This window comes from Xiphias gladius, chromosome 4 (assembly GCF_016859285.1).
Source record: "Xiphias gladius isolate SHS-SW01 ecotype Sanya breed wild chromosome 4, ASM1685928v1, whole genome shotgun sequence".
NCBI classification, from domain to species: Eukaryota; Metazoa; Chordata; class Actinopteri; order Istiophoriformes; family Xiphiidae; genus Xiphias; species Xiphias gladius.
The window spans coordinates 1,656,448-1,673,702 of NC_053403.1; the positions used below are offsets into that span (position 1 = coordinate 1,656,448).

The 17,255-nt window shown below is 45.7% G+C and overlaps 2 protein-coding genes across 7 annotated transcripts in view; both read right to left on the reverse strand.

Annotated features, from left to right (window-relative positions):
• pex7 (peroxisomal biogenesis factor 7) overlaps positions 1 to 11,119 on the reverse strand; it is a 52,029-nt gene extending 40,910 nt beyond the window's left edge. For 3 of the 4 annotated variants that reach the window (XM_040125127.1, XM_040125126.1, XM_040125124.1), the window contains exons 1-6: positions 10,939 to 11,119; positions 9,587 to 9,758; positions 8,412 to 8,469; positions 7,985 to 8,135; positions 7,797 to 7,874; positions 7,596 to 7,704 (exon numbers count right to left, since the gene is read on the reverse strand). In XM_040125127.1, coding sequence (XP_039981061.1) covers positions 7,596 to 7,704; positions 7,797 to 7,874; positions 7,985 to 8,135; positions 8,412 to 8,469; positions 9,587 to 9,698 — 508 coding nt within the window. In that variant the 5' untranslated portion in view covers positions 9,699 to 9,758; positions 10,939 to 11,119. Of the gene's footprint in view, positions 1 to 7,595; positions 7,705 to 7,796; positions 7,875 to 7,984; positions 8,136 to 8,411; positions 8,470 to 9,586; positions 9,762 to 10,938 lie in introns of all 4 variants that reach the window. The other variant, XM_040125125.1, reaches the window with a different exon arrangement.
• A 1,363-nt stretch (positions 11,120 to 12,482) lies between these two features.
• On the reverse strand, positions 12,483 to 16,443 carry LOC120788883. Of its 3 annotated transcripts, none has more exons than XM_040125120.1 (4): positions 16,245 to 16,443; positions 14,370 to 14,645; positions 13,239 to 13,378; positions 12,483 to 13,094 (listed from the first exon to the last, which is right to left on the reverse strand). In XM_040125120.1, exons 1-4 carry the CDS (start codon positions 16,372 to 16,374, stop codon positions 12,645 to 12,647), a joined length of 996 nt encoding a protein of 331 aa, XP_039981054.1. In that variant the 5' UTR covers positions 16,375 to 16,443; the 3' UTR covers positions 12,483 to 12,644. The 3 variants fall into 3 exon arrangements, with proteins under 3 accessions (XP_039981054.1, XP_039981053.1, XP_039981052.1); XM_040125119.1 differs by having other exon boundaries at positions 13,176 to 13,378; XM_040125118.1 differs by having other exon boundaries at positions 12,483 to 13,378.
• Positions 16,444 to 17,255: the final 812 nt, after the last annotated feature.

The window sequence follows — 17,255 nt, forward strand, 5'->3', positions numbered from 1 at the left end:
TTGTCTGGCGGTTTAAAGGGCAGCTCCGTGGAGACAGCTGACTGCACCGAGAATGAGCAATTTCAAAATGGACAAGCGAAAGGTCGACTTTCTTCCCAGATCACCCAGTCAGTTGTCACTATGGAACACCAGTGGGACACGCTTCGGTCCCCCGCCATGAGACTGGGAGCTACACTGTTACGCCCTATCGTCCATACATCCGTCTCTGAGATCCAATATGTTTTTGGAGTTTGACTACTGACATTCCAACCACATTTTTCACGATGATACTCATTGGCCCACGCCTGATAATAAGACGGATTCACCATTTCTTTTCATGGTGTTCGTGTTGGCCGTTTTCTGTTTTTAGAGAAGTTGCAAGTAGTAAACGACAAATCTACCCCGCCACCATCGAGTTCAGTTGACAAAGAAGATGCACTACTGGTTGCTAAGGGTAAAAGTTAACATTTTTAACAACGACTGAAGAAATAATCCGATCTAAGAGTCATTTCCATTAGTTGACTTACAACCTGTACAGTTATAAATATCTTATCCAACTTAACCTCACACAAACTTTGTGGCAATTTTTCTGTCACTACTTTCCTGGCTCTGTTACAGGAAGATTTTGTTCCCATTCTTAAATCCGCCAACAAAGGTCTGACTGGCTCAGCCGATTTTGAAACTAGAGAAGCAGCCGTTGATGAGCAGAACAACGGGCCTATTTGAAGCGCTGACAAAATCTGAGATCTGCTCAGCAATTCAGAAGAATGTAACCCGGCAAAGTTGGCCCATGATAGGCTGTAAGGAAACGTTTCAAGCATTCGAGCATCCAAATGTCTACAAAGTGGACTGACTTGAAAACACACAAACTGAGCACAACCTACTTAAAATTGACAGATCAATCTATCCTCACTCGGAAAATTTGTCTCACACTACATTTTGTCAAATTTTTACTTTTCTGTTAAAAAAAAACGGTTTCTTTTTGTCAGGCTTTTCTGTTTATTTACTGCTTGGTTTCCCAGCTGAGTGCCTCATTTGCACAACGGACTAATATGAAAAATCGAAATACTGCCACACAACATACGGACCTTTCTCACATCGGGCAGCCGTCATAGCAGGAGAAGCTCAGGTGAATCTAACAACATTAACAATGGCTCGGTTCCAAGTGTCCTAATAAGCCATCGTGCACATAACTTGGCCACATGACCGCGAAAACTAAATGAAATGTAGCCACAATTAATAATATGAATTGCTACGACTAGATTGAAAAAAAATAATAATAAATTTTCTCTTCTCAGTACGTCTGTGCTAAATGTTGTGTGTGCGCAGTGGTTACTTGTTGAACGTGGTTCAGTTAAGGCTGTATGATGTTTAAGCTCTCTGCTTTTTGGAAACTGAGTTTTTACGAACAGAAAAAACAGAAAATGCATTTTACATTAAAAGGTAACGTAGATGGTAGCTGTTATATGAGCCACCTGGAGCCACAACAGTCTGGTCCACGGTGACATGAATCACTACATTAAGAGTCTACGGGTGACCGACTCAGTTTATGGGACTGTCGTGACTCAGGAGGCTCAGCTGACTCTGGATATCTCGTAGTGAATCTAGAGATCACATCTGTGAAGGGCACAGACTGAAAAAAGCCTCTGCTGACTGATCTGAGCTCAGCTTGTGTCTGTGGAGATATGATCTCTGGCTATGACATGTGAGGCCGTGGAAGTCCAGTGAACAGTGTGAGGATTCTACTTTTTTTCAGTCCCCCTCTGCGGGGGGGGGGGGCAAACACTATGTAACGGCTGTCTGCCCAAATCAGGCTGACGTCCCGCCAACACAAACAGCGCAGAAGAATTAGTGAGCAGACTTTTAGTTTCTGTCCTGTCTGAGCTCAGTTGAAGCACCTGCTGCCGAATGTCCACGTGTAGCTGTATTTTACGGCATTTCATTTTTTTTTTTAAACATGCAGGTTGATGACGCCCTCGTAAGTGCGGCAGGTTTTTTTTTATCATTCTTCCTCGACTGTTTTGCACATGTAGACCTAAACAAAATATAGATGTGTCGTGTTTGAGTCGCTTTGCATTTGCCAAGGAAAATAAACCCTCGGTCCACAGTTTTATAACGGGGCGAATAGATTTACCGATTTGCAGGATACGAGCACTTTAAACTGTTTCATATTCAAGGAACAGTGCGATTCACTCGTTCAACGTAGAGGAAAACTTCAGGTCCCAGGCTAAATTCTGAAAAGCGCTTTACACAACGTTGACTGAGTCGTCAAGAATCAGGCACTGAAACAGGAGGTCAGTGCCAATATCCAGCCCTATGAATTGTACCTGTTGTTCCTGCTATGACATGTTGAGATTTCTGCCGTAAAAAAGGTCTATTAACAGCACAAAAAAAAAAAAAAAACCAACAAACACATAAAGAAACTGTGCTATGAAAGACTTAAAATGCAATACAATAATACAATGATGTTAGCTACTGATGAACGAAAAGACAAAACAAAACGTCAGCACTTTGCCCTGTTCCATATGATCGGCTCCTTTTTTCAACTATCAATAAATGATCACTTTTTAAAGCTGATCCATGCTGCTCACTGAGGCTACTTGTGAGTCATTCAGTGAAAGAAGAATCAACTAATGTCCAACAAAAAAAGGAAGAAAAATGGTGATATTCACAATAAAGAATGAGTAGACCCTGACATCTTGGTTGTTGGCCCCTCACCAACACCTTCTCTCTTTTCTCATCCGAGGTAAAAAATGACTGTGGAGAATACATTCGTGTGTTTTCACGTGTTTGCAAATTGTCTTTACAAGTCTTTATCGCTTTGGTTTGAAAAATGACTCAAACACCTGACTGATTATCAAAACAGTTACTCATTGTTTTTGTTAGAGCTCCAACGTAAACCGCTTCACCCGGAGCTGAAACTGAAAGTCAGCAAGCCTGAAGAGCTGATAACAGTCTTTCACTGGAAAGGAAAACGACAGTAACGTTTCAGTTTGTCTTGTGCTTCTCTCCAAACGAGGTCGTCGAACATGGGGCTTTGTCTACAGCCTGTCTGAACATCTGCCTGCTCGTGGTTTTTTGTGCCCGGTCGGACCGTTTCATTCTTTAAATCCGTCAAACGTCTCCGCCAGTAGAACATGTCTAAATCTATCAGGTCAAGAGAGGAGGCCGATGCGAGGGTGCTTTAAGAGGCAGTAACAGAAAAGACGTCGATGCTGGTTTTTCAGCACGGCTGTTTGGTTTCTTCTTTCCCGCTTCTTTGAGTCAGGAGTTCAGGGTGAGTTATTTTGGACTTTTGGTTTATGTTGGGTCGGGAGGTTGATTTAATTTAGCTAAGTTTTGTTGGGTGTTTTAGCCTTTCCCACCTGGACCTACAATCCCGGTGTTTGCTGGTCGTTCTCGGGAGCAGGGAAAGAGGAGAGTTGCAGTTCATGTTTTATTAAAGTTTCCCTGAGGCCAGGACGTGACAAGTGAAAAACAACACAAATATGACAGCGTGTGCGTGTGTTCGGTGATGGACCTTTGTCTGATGGACGCCTGCTACCACTTATTTAACCAGACACGAGCTGGTATCGTGGAACAAACACAAACAACATGTAATTACCATCATGAGCCTGTGCTTCGGTGTCCTGCAAAAACATCATTTGGCTGGTGAGCACTTTAGTCTCTGGAAAAAAAGCACACAAACACACACACACTGTACACAAGCACGCACACACAGTACCGCCGCTGGGGGACTAGATAGCCGGAGTCGAGGCTCAGTCTCACACGGGGCTGGACGCTAATAGAGTTAATCGAATTTCAGCGGAATCTGGTCACGATAATATGCCCATACTGCGATTGCAAGAAAATTTGGTTACAAATCAACGTGAAAGATGGTTTGTGCGTCGCAGTGCGCAACACTGGAGGTTTGTGTCTTTAAACCCAAGTTCGATTATTTCAAGAGCACAGAAACTGACATTTCCCTGACACTTCATTCGTCTCTTGCTCTTCGACTGCTTTTAGCACCTGCTCTTCGCTGATAATTCAACTGCTTTTACTTCCATTAACTTGAACGTCATCTGACATTTCAGACCCCTTTACGCACTTGAACTGGATTTATAGTGAACGCCGGGAGGTCAAGGGAGTCCCACTGTAGATACCTACAGCTTAGGTGTGGATTTATAGTTTGATGTCATTCTAGGTTAACTGCCGGGTAATGGCTGCGTTTTCATTCATTCATTCACAAAGGGCGAGATGCTGTGTTGAGATGTCTGTGCTGGATGTGCGCGACTAACAGCCTCTCTCCGACTTCTTTAACGTAGTCTTCACCCTCAGCCACCTCTCCCAGCATCAGAGACGTGCCAGAGGAAACTGACCCGTCACAGTTCTATCCGCATGGATCAGGTGAAACACGAGAAACCGAGTTCTCTGGATGCATCCCGAGCTGTTCGTGGAGGAGTCACTGTTTCAAGCGGGGTCCCCTTCACCGCATCTTTCACAGAACTAAACCTCAGTAAGTCGAGCTGAGGGAAAGTCCGAGTGAGCATAGCGGGACGAGAAAAGGACCGAGAGAGCAGAAGACAAGACAGAGAGCAGAGCAAAAACAAGACCATCGACTAAACTGGAGTACATTTATTTGCACTGGCCCAGGTCTTCAGTCATTAGGGGGCAAAAGTCATCAGGTATAGTTTAAAGGATCAGTAATGGTTAAACACACCCGATCAAATGCCGCACTCTTTTGTGTTTTGTTTGACTCAGCCTGCCAATGTTGCAGCGCTGTTCTCCTCCTCGACAGCTGGACGTTTCACTGCATGTGTGAGAGAGTCGATCTGAAAAATGATTTTGGGCTCACGGGCACAAGCCTGATCTCTGAATTCTGACAAGGCCCGGGTTGGCAAAAGACACAGATTCGCTCCAATGCTAAGAAATCATTTCCCTCTCCTCTCTTTTTTTAATAGCAAAGATCAGTTCCAAAAGCAGCAGTTTCTCATCCGACGCTGACCGTCACTGTCACCAGTTACAAAACGTTTTTACTGTGGCAGGTCACATCAGCCGTCACTAGTTGATGTTAACCCTGTAACTTGATGACCTGTGTTTTTTGGGTCGGTTTGTGCGTCTGACAGAGTGAGACGTCTGCTCTCCGGCCGATCGCGTCATGTCCGTTTCACAAGTCGCATTCTCCAGTTTCTCAGCTGTTTACATTATTACCAAAGAAACCTGAGCTTTCCAGCGCGTCGGCTGTGACAGAGCTCTCAGATCAGATGTGAGCGCGGAGGTAAAGCAGCTGTAACGGCTCAACGTGGACGGTCAGAGCACAGAAACGGTTTCATTACGGAGCTCAGTGCTCAGTAAATCACTTAGCTGCAGGGGTTAGCGGAGCTCCAGGACTTATCTGATCTGAGCTCAGTGTGCTCACAGATCCAATGAGCTGAAACTCAACAAATAACACTTGAGCTGTGAATTCCACAGTTAAATTACGCTTTGTTTCAAATAAAGCTTTATTTACATCGTTGGCGTTGTGATGTGTGTGTCTGTTACATTACGTTTGGACTTTATTGTGTATTTTGTTTTGGGTGAAGTTTGTTTGGATTGATTCTTCACAATATCAAGTATTTTTAAATTCTAGCATTTTCTGCAATTTAAAAAAAAAGCATCAGCATCTACAACTTTTTCGAGCGTTCAAAGCCTTTGTTACATAATTTACCATTTGAGAGACTAAAACTCTCCATTTAAAGAAAAGTGCTAAAAGGATTAGTTGAGGGGCAGAAAAGTAATCGGCTGCTTCCGTCACTTGTAAAGCGGAACTTCATTGTTATCATTGTAAACTGAATTTTGGAGCGTCGGTTGCACAAAACAAGGAATGTGAAGACATCTGGGGGCTAAAATAAGGGAAAATAGGATTCTGAGCTTGTGAATGAAAAGATTTGAGGAGTCAAACTGAGAACGAATGTTTACATAAAATCTGTGCACAAATTTAATCAATGATGTCTCACAAAGACTCTGAGGAGAAAAAAAAAGAAAAAAGAAAAGAAAAACTGCTTTCGTGAACATGTGAAATGCCCCAGAGCAGCAGGAGCTTAACATCTTCCGATCAGAGATTTCTGCTCACTCTCACCAACCAATTAACCCAAACTCATTAGCCAACAAGTTTAGGGCGCTTCACAACGTGATGCTGAACTGAAGACAGCTGCTGCAGAGTGGATTCCAGCCGCTCTACCATCTGATCGCAGAGCTGACGAAACCCACGGCTCCACCCCTCTGGTGAAGGTGGCGTACGCTCCCACTCGAACGGATAAGATAACCCCGGCTCCCGCTCCAGGCACCAACTGATTGACTTAATGGTCTTCTGACTGACGCCGATTTGGAAAACTCACTTCCACCACAGAGCAAGGGGGGAGGAGGATGAGAGGCTGCCTCGTCACCCCTCGCAGTGCGACGCTTTATGTCTTCGCTGTGGCCTGCACCACTAAAGTGCTGTTTTTCCTTCTCTTTCTTTACAGGAGGATTTGAAGACATCTTTCAAGCCTCCCGCAGCGACAGTAAACTTTTTGACGACTGCAACGAAGCACGAGGAGCGTTGGATTAACCTCTTTCTCTGACGCCAGCTCCTCACAAGTTCAAACTGAAGCTAGATATAATATTAGTGTTTACTGAGGTTATGGAGATCTGCCCGTCAATGAACTGAAAGAGGTTGCACCCCCACAAACCACTTCCTACAGGGAGACTGGTTGTCGCCAAATACTTACACCCACTAACAGGTAATATAGTCAATTTATTATGTAACATGACATTTGATAGATTTCTGTAAATCGTTATGTAAATAACTTCAGAGTAAATAAGCAAATAATGTCTCTCAGCATTTGGCCTAATCAGATATTTCCCACTGTTTCTAAAGTGCATGAATACTACTCACTACTTCTCCTTATGGCTTGCCTGCCAAAAAAAGAAAGCCATCCTCTTCTGACTCAATGAACTGAAGTTTACATGTAAAACCTCACTTCAATCACTGGTAAAGCTGTGACAGCGCCGCATCAGACTCAAAGTAAACTGAAGCATGTGACCATCGTTTCATCTCCCACCTCAACATCCTCAGGAGCAAGAGAAACATCGTCGACAATGTGACACTGAATCCGAGCGTTGAGTCACTAACGCTGGGGAACCCGAACATCCTGCAGCGGACCGGGAACTTCAAAACGTCGACAGCGCGACCTGAGAGCGGACGAACCCATCACATGCTGCTCAGACGCGACAGAGAACTGCCAGAAAGACGCCGCAACACCGCCACCTTGTGGTGGCACGGTATTGGCCACTGTGACAGCTCAGATCCATCAAACCGACGACTAGAGTCGCTACATTAAACTCATGTGGAAGAGGCTTTAGTCCACATTTTTCCTCACACCCACACACACCTGGAGCCTTCTGGGGTCCAGTGTCTGTAAAAACTGCAACGTGTGGAAAGAACATAATTATCTAATTATCTCAGGTTCTATTAAAAAATATCGCTGCTGCTCATTGGGAATTTAATCACTTACTGCTTTAACTCTTTAACCTCTTTGAGTATTTAAATGCAAGTTGTGCGGCGAAGGAATCCCACCGCCGCCGTTAATTTGCTCCTGTGTTACTCTTTTCCTCACCTGAGGCCGAAGCAAAGCACCCTGGGATGTGAGGAGACCAAATGGTGCTGTAGATGACCCCTTCATGACCTCTGAGCGTAGTCAGCGAGCGGCTGAGAGCAGGGTCCCACTGGAGGAGGAAAAATAAAAAACCAAAACCACATCACTGTGAGGAGAAAGAAAAACAGAAGATTTAAAGAGACGCACGGAAACCAATCTCACCACTTTGGCAGTGTGATCCCACGATCCAGAGACGATGAGGTTCTCTCCTCTGGTCTGACTCCAGTCCACAGTGTACACCTTCACACACACACGCACACACACACACGTTCAGGAGTCAAATTAACGTCCTTTTCTGTGAACAAGTGTGTATATCTGTGTGTGTGTGAGTGTGTGTGTGAGTGTCGTACCTCTTGTGTGTGTTCTTTGGCCACCCTCAGCGGAGTGTTGTGATTGGCTACGTCCCACAGCTGCAGGCTGCCGTCTCCACCCCCGGCAACCAAGACATGTTCATTGGTTTCACTCCACGCCACATCAAAGAGACCGTCGCTCCACTCCCAGCTGAGACACACACACACACACACACACACACAACATCTGCATTGTTATATTGACTCACAAATACGGAAACTACATTTTTAAATCAAATCAAGGAAGGTACAGATGACACTAAACTGGTGGTGAGGTCTAGAATATCTGACAATAAAACCAGGTGAGGAAGCAAATAGAAAATAATTCACATTTGTACAGGTGGGACAAAAAAAAATTAGGGTTAGTGAGAAAAACGAGGCTGAAAGAAAGAAAGAAAAAAGAAAGAAAGAAAGGAAGGAACTTTACCTCCTCACTAGAGAAACCCCTGTCTCCGTCTCATCCAGGACCAGGAGTGTCCCACAACCTACAAAGATGCACAAAGTGTATTTTGTTCTTATGTTAATTTTTCTCATAGTTTTCAAAAACATAACTCACAGATACACGTGACAAATGAAGGGAAAAGGTGTTGGAAACGGCGTCAGCGCTGCTGGAGGGATGTTCCTCCGTCAGATACTGGAACCCCTCGTGTGGCGCTTCGACAACGGTGGAGAAGACCGTCTAACGGGTCACCCCAAGATCACTACCGCGACTTTAGGGTTCAATTCAGAGAAGCTGGTTCCTGTTTTGGGGACCGGTTACCTGGTCACCAGAACACCCAAATTCATGAAGCTCCACTTTGAACGAATCTCTCACTGGAAATTCCACCTCTGCTCAATCAGTTTTATTCAGGGCGCAGCGCCTCATCTGTAGACGTCACTAACTGTAACATAACTGCTGGCAGATTGTACGAATGTCGCTGATTAACGTTCGTTCTATAATTCACCTACAGCGAATCTTTTGATCGCCGCCCGGTTGATGCGACACGCGAGGAACTATCTGGCTGTTACACGCCAGATCTCATGAGAATTTCCCCCCCGTTCTTTACGCGAATCAACATTTTGAGATGATGACCTGAATTATTATGCCTGGTGATCACCAATATTTGGAGCAAGTGGCCTGTGTAAAATCAGAGGGCTGCTATTTGAATGCGTCAGATACACAACAAGGCTTCGTCTCTTCTGCTGTTCAGCTCATTTTCCGGTCGTAACTAAAAGTCTGGCGTCTCCGGCCTCTCAGCCCACAAAACCTGACCCCAGATCTCTATTTGAGTCTTTGAGTTATACTTGTTTCTAACTTTTGCTTCCTGCCAGTGCGGGGAGCTGAACCATTTCTTAGATTCGGCGAGGGATCCGATTCAGGATTCGGGATTCAGACTCGACGCTGGACTCAGATTCGATCAAACGCCACAGACTTTGGTGATCGTGAAGGTGACAGACTATGATTCACATCGAGTTTATACTCGTCGAACCATTCGAGTGCGGCCTCGTGACCCGTGTGGAAGCGTCTCTACCGGTTGTGTCTCTACATGAGTTTCTTCAGGTTTGTCCTTCAACCTGTCGCCCGTCTGTACGTCTGGTGTGTGTCAGAGTGTTTCCACTGACCAGCCAGTCCATAGTGCTGGGAGGCAGCGCAGGCCACTCTGTTAGGGATGAACGGGGACACCTCCGCAGCGTAGCCATGACGGGCCGGACTGCGAAACACCTTCATCACCATCGGCGGCGGCGGCGGCGGCAGCAGCAGCAGCAGCAGCTACCTGCAGCCCCGCGGGGCCACCTGCTGGACATACCAAGAACTGCGTTAGAAAGGAGGAGGTTAAATGAACAGCTATACTTATATTTCCATTACACGCGGGCCGGGAACAACACTTGACAGTTGTTCTGTTAAAATGTCCTACTGGGCCGACTGGAGCGCTACTACCACTAATTCTAAATGATGGATGAAGCCTTTGTAAGATCTTCCCCTCTCTGTCTTTTCCACCTGGAAAAGCCTAAAACAAAAGTTTTAAACCATCTATTAGAAATGAAGAAGTAAAAGCTGTCGTTCAAACCCGGTCATCTGTGAGATCAGCGGCTGTGGGTTATGACCTTTTAATTCACACATTAATAGACCAACCTTTTACTGATAAACACATCCGGTAAATATATTATGAAAAGGAATATAATAATAATAATAATAATAATAATGATCATATGACATTAAATCAGAAATATTTGGTGCAATAAAGCTCTTTACTCATTTACAGTAAAGTCTCATTTGTTGCATCCTGACCAACAAGAACTTGAAATGGTCGATGGTGGGAACTTTTACAGTTTTAATGTTGCTCTGTGGCAACTAGAGCTGAACTCAGAACAGCCTCGTGTGATAATTAATGCGACGAAGATGGAGCGAAGTGTGTTTTCACATTCATCTAGTTTTAGTTTTTCGCTTCTTGTGTGGTCGTATGAAGGCGTGTGCACCAAGTGGCAGGAACCAAAGTACGATGAGGCTGAAGTTGCCTAAAGGTCCAGAACAGACTCGAGCTTTTCTGGATTCATGTGCAGTGGTTGTTGATCTGGACCTGGTCTAGTTGGGCAAAATGAAAGAAAGGAGTGAAATCCACCCTTTTCCGTGTTTTTAAAGATAAAGTAAAGGTTTAACAAATCAGAAACTGTGCTTCAAACAGTCTTTACACGCTCCCTGTTAATCTAGTCCAGGTTTGACAAGTCTGGGGATAGTGGTTTTTTGGTCAGGACCTGGTCTGATGTGGTCTAGTGGGGCGTGAAATAGGCCCCTTTCCTCATTTCCGTTATCACAAACAGAATAAAGGTTTCACAGATCTGTTCTTTGTGACGTCTAACGTCTCCTTTCATAAACCAAAGTATTTTACTAATAAAATTACAAGTCAGAAAACGACCAAACAGCCACCGTAGCCGGTAACGTGAGGGACCGTAGCAGCCAACCGTCACTGACTTACCGCAGGACTCACAGATTGTATAGAAGAAAAAAAAAAAAAGCGACCAGTTTCACGGTTTAACGTCACGTCGACATGTTAAAACATCTGGAAACCGGTTTCTAGATCCACACGTGAAGACGTCTCTCCGGCCCGGCAGCCTCCTCTCCAGCCTCCCGCTGCTTGCCCGGTCCGCTGGCACCACTTCCGTGTTTTCATCAGCTGACCCGCTCACCCGGATTGAACCCGTTTCAGATGTAACTCTGCAGAGGCGTCGGTAGAGGGCGGTGTTTCGGCTCTGTAAAATCAGCGCGGGTACTGACCGGGGCCAACAACAACAACAACAACAACAATAACAATAACAATAACAACAATACCAATAACAATAACAACAATAACAATAACAACAATAACAATAACAACAACAACAATAACAATAATAATAATAACAATAACAATAACAACAACAATAACAACAACAATAACAACAACAACAACAACAATAACAATAATAACAATAATAATAACAACAATAATAATAATAATAACCATATCATAATCCTAGTAATAACAATCATGATCATAATAATAATACTACATTAGCTAAAGCAGTATAATTGGGAAGTAGTTTGTCTTTTATTTGCACTTTTTCTTGTTTTGTTTAATTTTGACTTGATCACTCTCCCTACCATGTGACTCCCCCGACGAACCTCGTCCACCGACAGCAGAACGTCTCCCAGCAGAATTTTGTTTCCAATTCAGACAGATTTCCTGCTGTTTCATCCCTGTTTACATGTTTTAATACTATAAATATGCTAGATTCATGATAATGATCCCTGCAGATTTAAGGATTTCACAGAAAATAAAATGAACATCTAAAAAAAAGGATGCTTCTATTCGTTCTGGCAGAATAACCACATGATGACCTGTTATATATGTATATTTCTTAAAGAATGTACAACATGGCAGTTACACGTGTGTTGGAACGAGTGGGTGTGAAGGAGGTGAGTGGGGCTGCAACTAACGATTATCGTCACCATCGATTCATCTGCCGATTGAACTGCTGATTGATCGACTGTCTGGGCTGTAAAACATCGCGACGGGGTGGAAAACGTTGTCGCGTCTTACTTCCTGTGATCTGAGAGGATGGAACGGCGAAAGGTTTTTGCTTTTTTGTCGGTCGAAAAAAAAAAAAGAAAGACACTGAGGATTTTCAGAAAAGTTGCCGACTAATTTCCTGTCAATCGACCAATCGACTAATTGCTGCAGCTCTAGTGTAGATACCTGATCAGAGGAAGTAGGACCAAGATATAATGTTGTAAGCGAGGTCCGACTCACTGAGTGACCTGTGGGCTGACGGTTGAACAGAAAACCGGACTTTCCTCGGCACAAACCTCGCGCGGTTTATTACATCTAGTCTTTATACAGCATTTCACGTTCTAATCGTCACATTAAATGGTGTCTCCGATCCCTGACGGCGCCTCGGGTCTTCCTTTTCCACGTGTGTGTTTACTTCGCTTTGATTAATAATTCATGAATGAAAACACAAGCTACTGTTAAAACAGGATTTTATTAAAAACGGCACCAAAAACATGAGAAAGTTCTGCAACAGTATTATAAAAATGAGAAAGAAGGAGCTTGTCTGTGTGTGAGTCGGGAGGCGATTGAAGTCCTCTAGACCGTGACCCGTGCAGGATGTATGAAAATGTCAAGTACAGAGGGGTTTGGAATCACTGAAAATTCGTAGCGCCGAACTCGGCCTCGTGAAGGAGCTGCTGGATCTTGGTTCTGACCCACGACTGCTTTTCCGCAGAAAGTCTTCTCATGGCCGGAGCCAAGCTCAGCAGAAAGAGAGTCACATCGTCCCTCTGATCCACATCCAGGCTCCTCTGAGCCTCCCTGGTCTCCATCCGCCTCAGGTACTCCTGCAGCAGGCTGTCGCCGCTCTTCCTCTTGGCTCGAGCCGGTCTGGGAGACACGCTGCCCTCCTCCTCCTCCTCCTCCTCCTCCTCGTCCGTTTGGTCCAAAAGCTCCCTCGCCGCGGCCTCCCGCTCCTCTCTTTTCAGGCGGTTCAGCCCGAACGCGGTGCTGGACGGCGGCGGGCTGCGGTGGGCCTGCCGGTGCTGGAGAGGCTGCAGATCGGGCGGCAGGACTGCGGGGGCCGTCGGCTGATCCGAGGGCTGTGAGGAAGAGTGCGAAGAAGCTAAGGATGTGGCCAAAGTTGTAACCGACTGCATCATCATCTCAAACAGTTCCCTCACGTTAACATGTTGGACCTGTCGTGTTTGTACACTGTCGTCTTGAGCGGCGGTGTCTGAGGTCACCTCAATCTTTGCCTCTTTGAGTCTGACGGCGTCTCCGTTGGCGGGAGACGGTCGCTTCCTCTGGACGAACTCTGAGAGGGACGAGGACGAGGACGAGGTTGTCGTCGTCGTCGTTGTTGTTGCGTCCGCCACGGCGATGCCTAAAAAGACAAGATAAAACAGCCACGTTTCATTTTACACCCCACAGCTGCGATTAGCCGCAACCACGCGGCTGGAAAACCGCGTATCGTCACTGTGTCATGTCCAAAGACGCAGTTACGTAGGCAAAGTTATTCGCTTGAGTTTAGACATTTAACGTCGGAGAGCTTTGGGTTTAGTTTTGTTAAATGAAAGACAAAAAGGGTTCTGGGCTCATATTTATCAAGTGTCTCAGGGTAGGACGTCTAAGTCTTAACTGGACAGAACTTCTCAGAATGATGCGTTTACAGTCCTACTTTCAGGACTGGGAGTAAAAGCGTTCCTCAGCTTTGGGAACAACTCCCACCTCATGCCGATGGAGGGGAGAGTTGCTCAAGCGTCCCGGCCCGTCGGAAGCTGCCGGTCGCTGGCCTCCGGCCCGAGACGCCCGGGCGCGTCCAGCGGGAGGAGGGAGATTCACTGATCGCGACGGGATTATTGAGAGGGACCTTTGTTGCAAATATTGATGAATAGCAGCAGGGGCTCTCTCGGCAAGCGTCGCGGCTAACGGAGGTGAAGGTGATACACGACCTCGACGGCCTCCACGTAAAAATGTTTAATATTTCAAACCCCAGCTGACAGGTAAGATGCCGCCGTCGTCGTAATTCGTGGTTTGCGGGACTGTTGTAAAACGGCGCCGTCCCGGTCCTGTGCCCTCTGCCAGGCTTTGCTTCTGTCCTCTGCTCCACACGGTTGTAAATTACTCACCAATTATAAATTAGCTGTAAACCCTCGGCCTTAATGACTGTGAGACACTATAGGAACTCGACCAATCGTTTCCGTTTAATTTTTGTACATAATTTGTGGGGGTTTTTTCTTTCAAACTCTCTGGATAATTATTTATCATTCTTAAACCATCTACAACCTGCTTTGGGAATATTTGATTTGGAAATGGGACAGCAGGGACTCTGCTTTTTTTATTTTAATGTTTGGAGGCGTACTCTGACTACAAACCGTAATTCTCGTCGTCGTCGCTCCGCGTCTCCGTGGTCGTACTGCAGCCGACCAGTTCGGCCGCGTGGAGTTGGGAGGGCTGCGGGTCCAGAGCCCAGCCGTTGGTGCCCGCGGCTCTGGCGTCGATGAACGGGTTTAGAAAGGACAGAATCGAGGAGTATCTCCACGGCCTGTAGTTGAAGAGCCCGATGCCGCTCTCGCGTCTCTCCTTCTCTCGCTGCCGTTCCCTCCGGTGTTGGTCCCTCAGCGTCTTCCACTTCCTCCTGCACTCGGACTCTGAGGAGCACAGGGAGAAAACAACACATCCACGTCACTCCCGATATAACCGACTGAAGACTCTACGAGGCGTTTTAACGCCAGAGCGCCATGCAGTCGAACGCCCCTGTCGCTGCCCTAGCGGCCAAAGTAGGAAGGACTTCGATGGAAACCAGTTGGGACGAAACGGCCTCCGGTCGGTTACCAACGCCAAGAATTTAACAACGCTCAGTGTACAGCATTCCCTCCTAATAACGTCATTAATTGACCATTAACTATGATCTGGACCCGGCTAAGCAGCGGAAAATGGATTCACGGATCAAAGGGCAGATTAATTAACCAATGTCAGTAAACAATTAACTAAATTAAATTAAATTTGAAAAACAATTATCTTTAGAGATTTTTGCAACCTTTCTGCAGGGGGATAAAAATGTAGAGACAAATTTTAAAATAGAGCCTCTTTAATCCTGTTACTTGCTCGGCCCTTTTCCCAGGTTGTAAACAAAGGGGCAAAAGAAGAGGAGCAGCACTTTGACAGAAAATAATCCAATTCTTCACTCTCTGCTCTGGTTCTGTTCACTACAACGGAACCTTGCGTTCATATACTTTTCGCTTGTTCCACATTGAGATGTCACTTTTGATTCTTATCGTCGTCCATCTAACCGGCCCCCCGTGTCTCTTCGGAACAGATGTAAATCGAACGTAGCAACAGTTCGGACGAGGACGTGTTTTTCTTATTATGGACCAGAACTGTGGAACGACCTGCTCAGAAATGTCCAACGTGCAGCTTCTGGAGGCGTTAAAGTTGTCTGTTCAACATTTGATTACCTCATCGTACTAAAGATTGCCGAAATATTTGTTTTACGAGGTTTTGTTCATTTTTAATGTTTGTCTGCAAACTTTTAGTTTGTTTACACATGTTCTTTTATTTATTATTAACTTTTTTTGTTGTTAAGTACTTTGGGCCGCATCTCGTTCTATGAAAGGTGCCGCAGTGTTTGTTAAAAACTACGGTGACCAGATGTTTTAGGAAATTACTGGAACTAAGGACACTACACACTCACTGGTCGCTTTATTGGGTACAACTGGTTTAAAACTAACGCAGTCTCACACAACAGAGCTGCCTCAGATCCTGCTCCACTTGAGACAGCGGTGGTCGCCGCGTCGCAGTTACAGATGTTTACAGTTGTTGTTGTTTTGTTTTTAATCGTCGTCGTCCGTGTCAACGAGTGCAGGGCTACATAACAGAAACATCTGTCCGCCAAGCGCGACACGAGCTCAACGGCAGCACAAGGGCCACGTCCTCGTAAAGCGGGCGTTAGGCTGCAGTGGGAGCGGCCGGGAGCGACCGGGAGCGGCCGGGCGGCTCGCCGAGCAGCCGCCCCTAAAGATTGACGCCTCCGGGAGGAACCAATGAGCCTGGGGCTCGGAGCCGCGGGCGGTCGGAGCGCGTTGAGACGGGGACGCGTATTGTTTTGATCTCTCCGGCCGGGGATCCGCTGAAAATTACGAAACGAAAGCGGCGCCTCGATGGGGCCTGGCTTTCCGGCCGCCCCCCCCCTCGGGCTCCGGCGCACGGTTACCCGTCGTTAAACGGCGGAAAAAGCTCGAGCCGCTCACCGGGAACACCGACGATCTCCGCGACCTGCCTCCACGCGTCGCTCCTCATGTTCAGGTCCCGGTAGGTCAGTGAATTGGTGTCGTAGAGACTCGGGAAGCCGGAGACGGCCATGATCAGCTTGTACTCCATGTTTGTTAAAAAACGAAAAAAAAAAAAAAAAAAAGAAACAACAACTTCTGTACCTGCCCGGTGCAACGGAGCGAGAGGAATAAGGAAAAAAAAAAAAAAAAAAAAGAAAACAACGGCCTGATTCTGTTTCCGGTGCAGATGTAAACAAACGCGATTGGCTGCAGTTCCGCGCGTCACAGCTCATTTGCATAAAGATTACGCAATGTTGTTGATTTTAATTTATTTCTATTTTCTTATTTATCTTTTTTATCACTCGAAATATTTTTACATTCGGGTTGTAACTAATATTACTATTATTCTAACGAGTAACTTCCTCTTCCTTTTACTCAAGCACGTGATGTCTGCTCGTTCAGACAAACAGATAAAAGTTTTGTTTTGTTTTTGTTTTTTAAATAAGAGCAGCCTCGTAAATGAGTCGGTTGTCCGGTGATTCCGACCCAGTTTCTCGCTCTCGCGGCTCAGAAAGTTGGAGCTTTAACCTAAAACGCCCGAGTCGACAGACTCTGTCACGCTTTTGATTTAGTCTTGTTTGTTTCAGCCGCTACAAAGGTTCAAGTGTGAGAACAAGAAAAGGCCGTGTCAGGAAAAAAAGGGGAATAATCTGGATTCACTATCTCATGATTTAGAGTAAGAAACTCAGAAGCTCGGATTTAACTTCAACCTCCTACATCATAAATATTTACCCACAATGTCACAGTTTTGACCCCCAGCCCTGAATCCAGATGTTGACTTCATTAGTCTTTAATTTTTTCACTTAAACGTCACAATTTTGACTTTTCCCGGGCTGAAATAATAGGCTCCGGTTTTCTTTTATTACGCGTTCATCTTAGCACATGGTTCACATTTATTCACTGATCCGGTTCTGGGTTTCTGGCCGGCGT

Coding starts and splice junctions, on each gene's coding strand:
- LOC120788883 (XM_040125118.1), bottom strand. CDS start 16,374: ATGGAGTACAAGCTGATCATGGCCGTCTCCGGCTTCCCGAGTCTCTAC. Junction 14,646..16,244: donor GGAGATCGTCGGTGTTCCCG/GTGAGCGGCTCG, acceptor TGTGCTCCTCAG/AGTCCGAGTGCAGGAGGAAG. Junction 13,379..14,369: donor CGACGACGACGAGAATTACG/GTTTGTAGTCAG, acceptor TTGTCTTTTTAG/GCATCGCCGTGGCGGACGCA.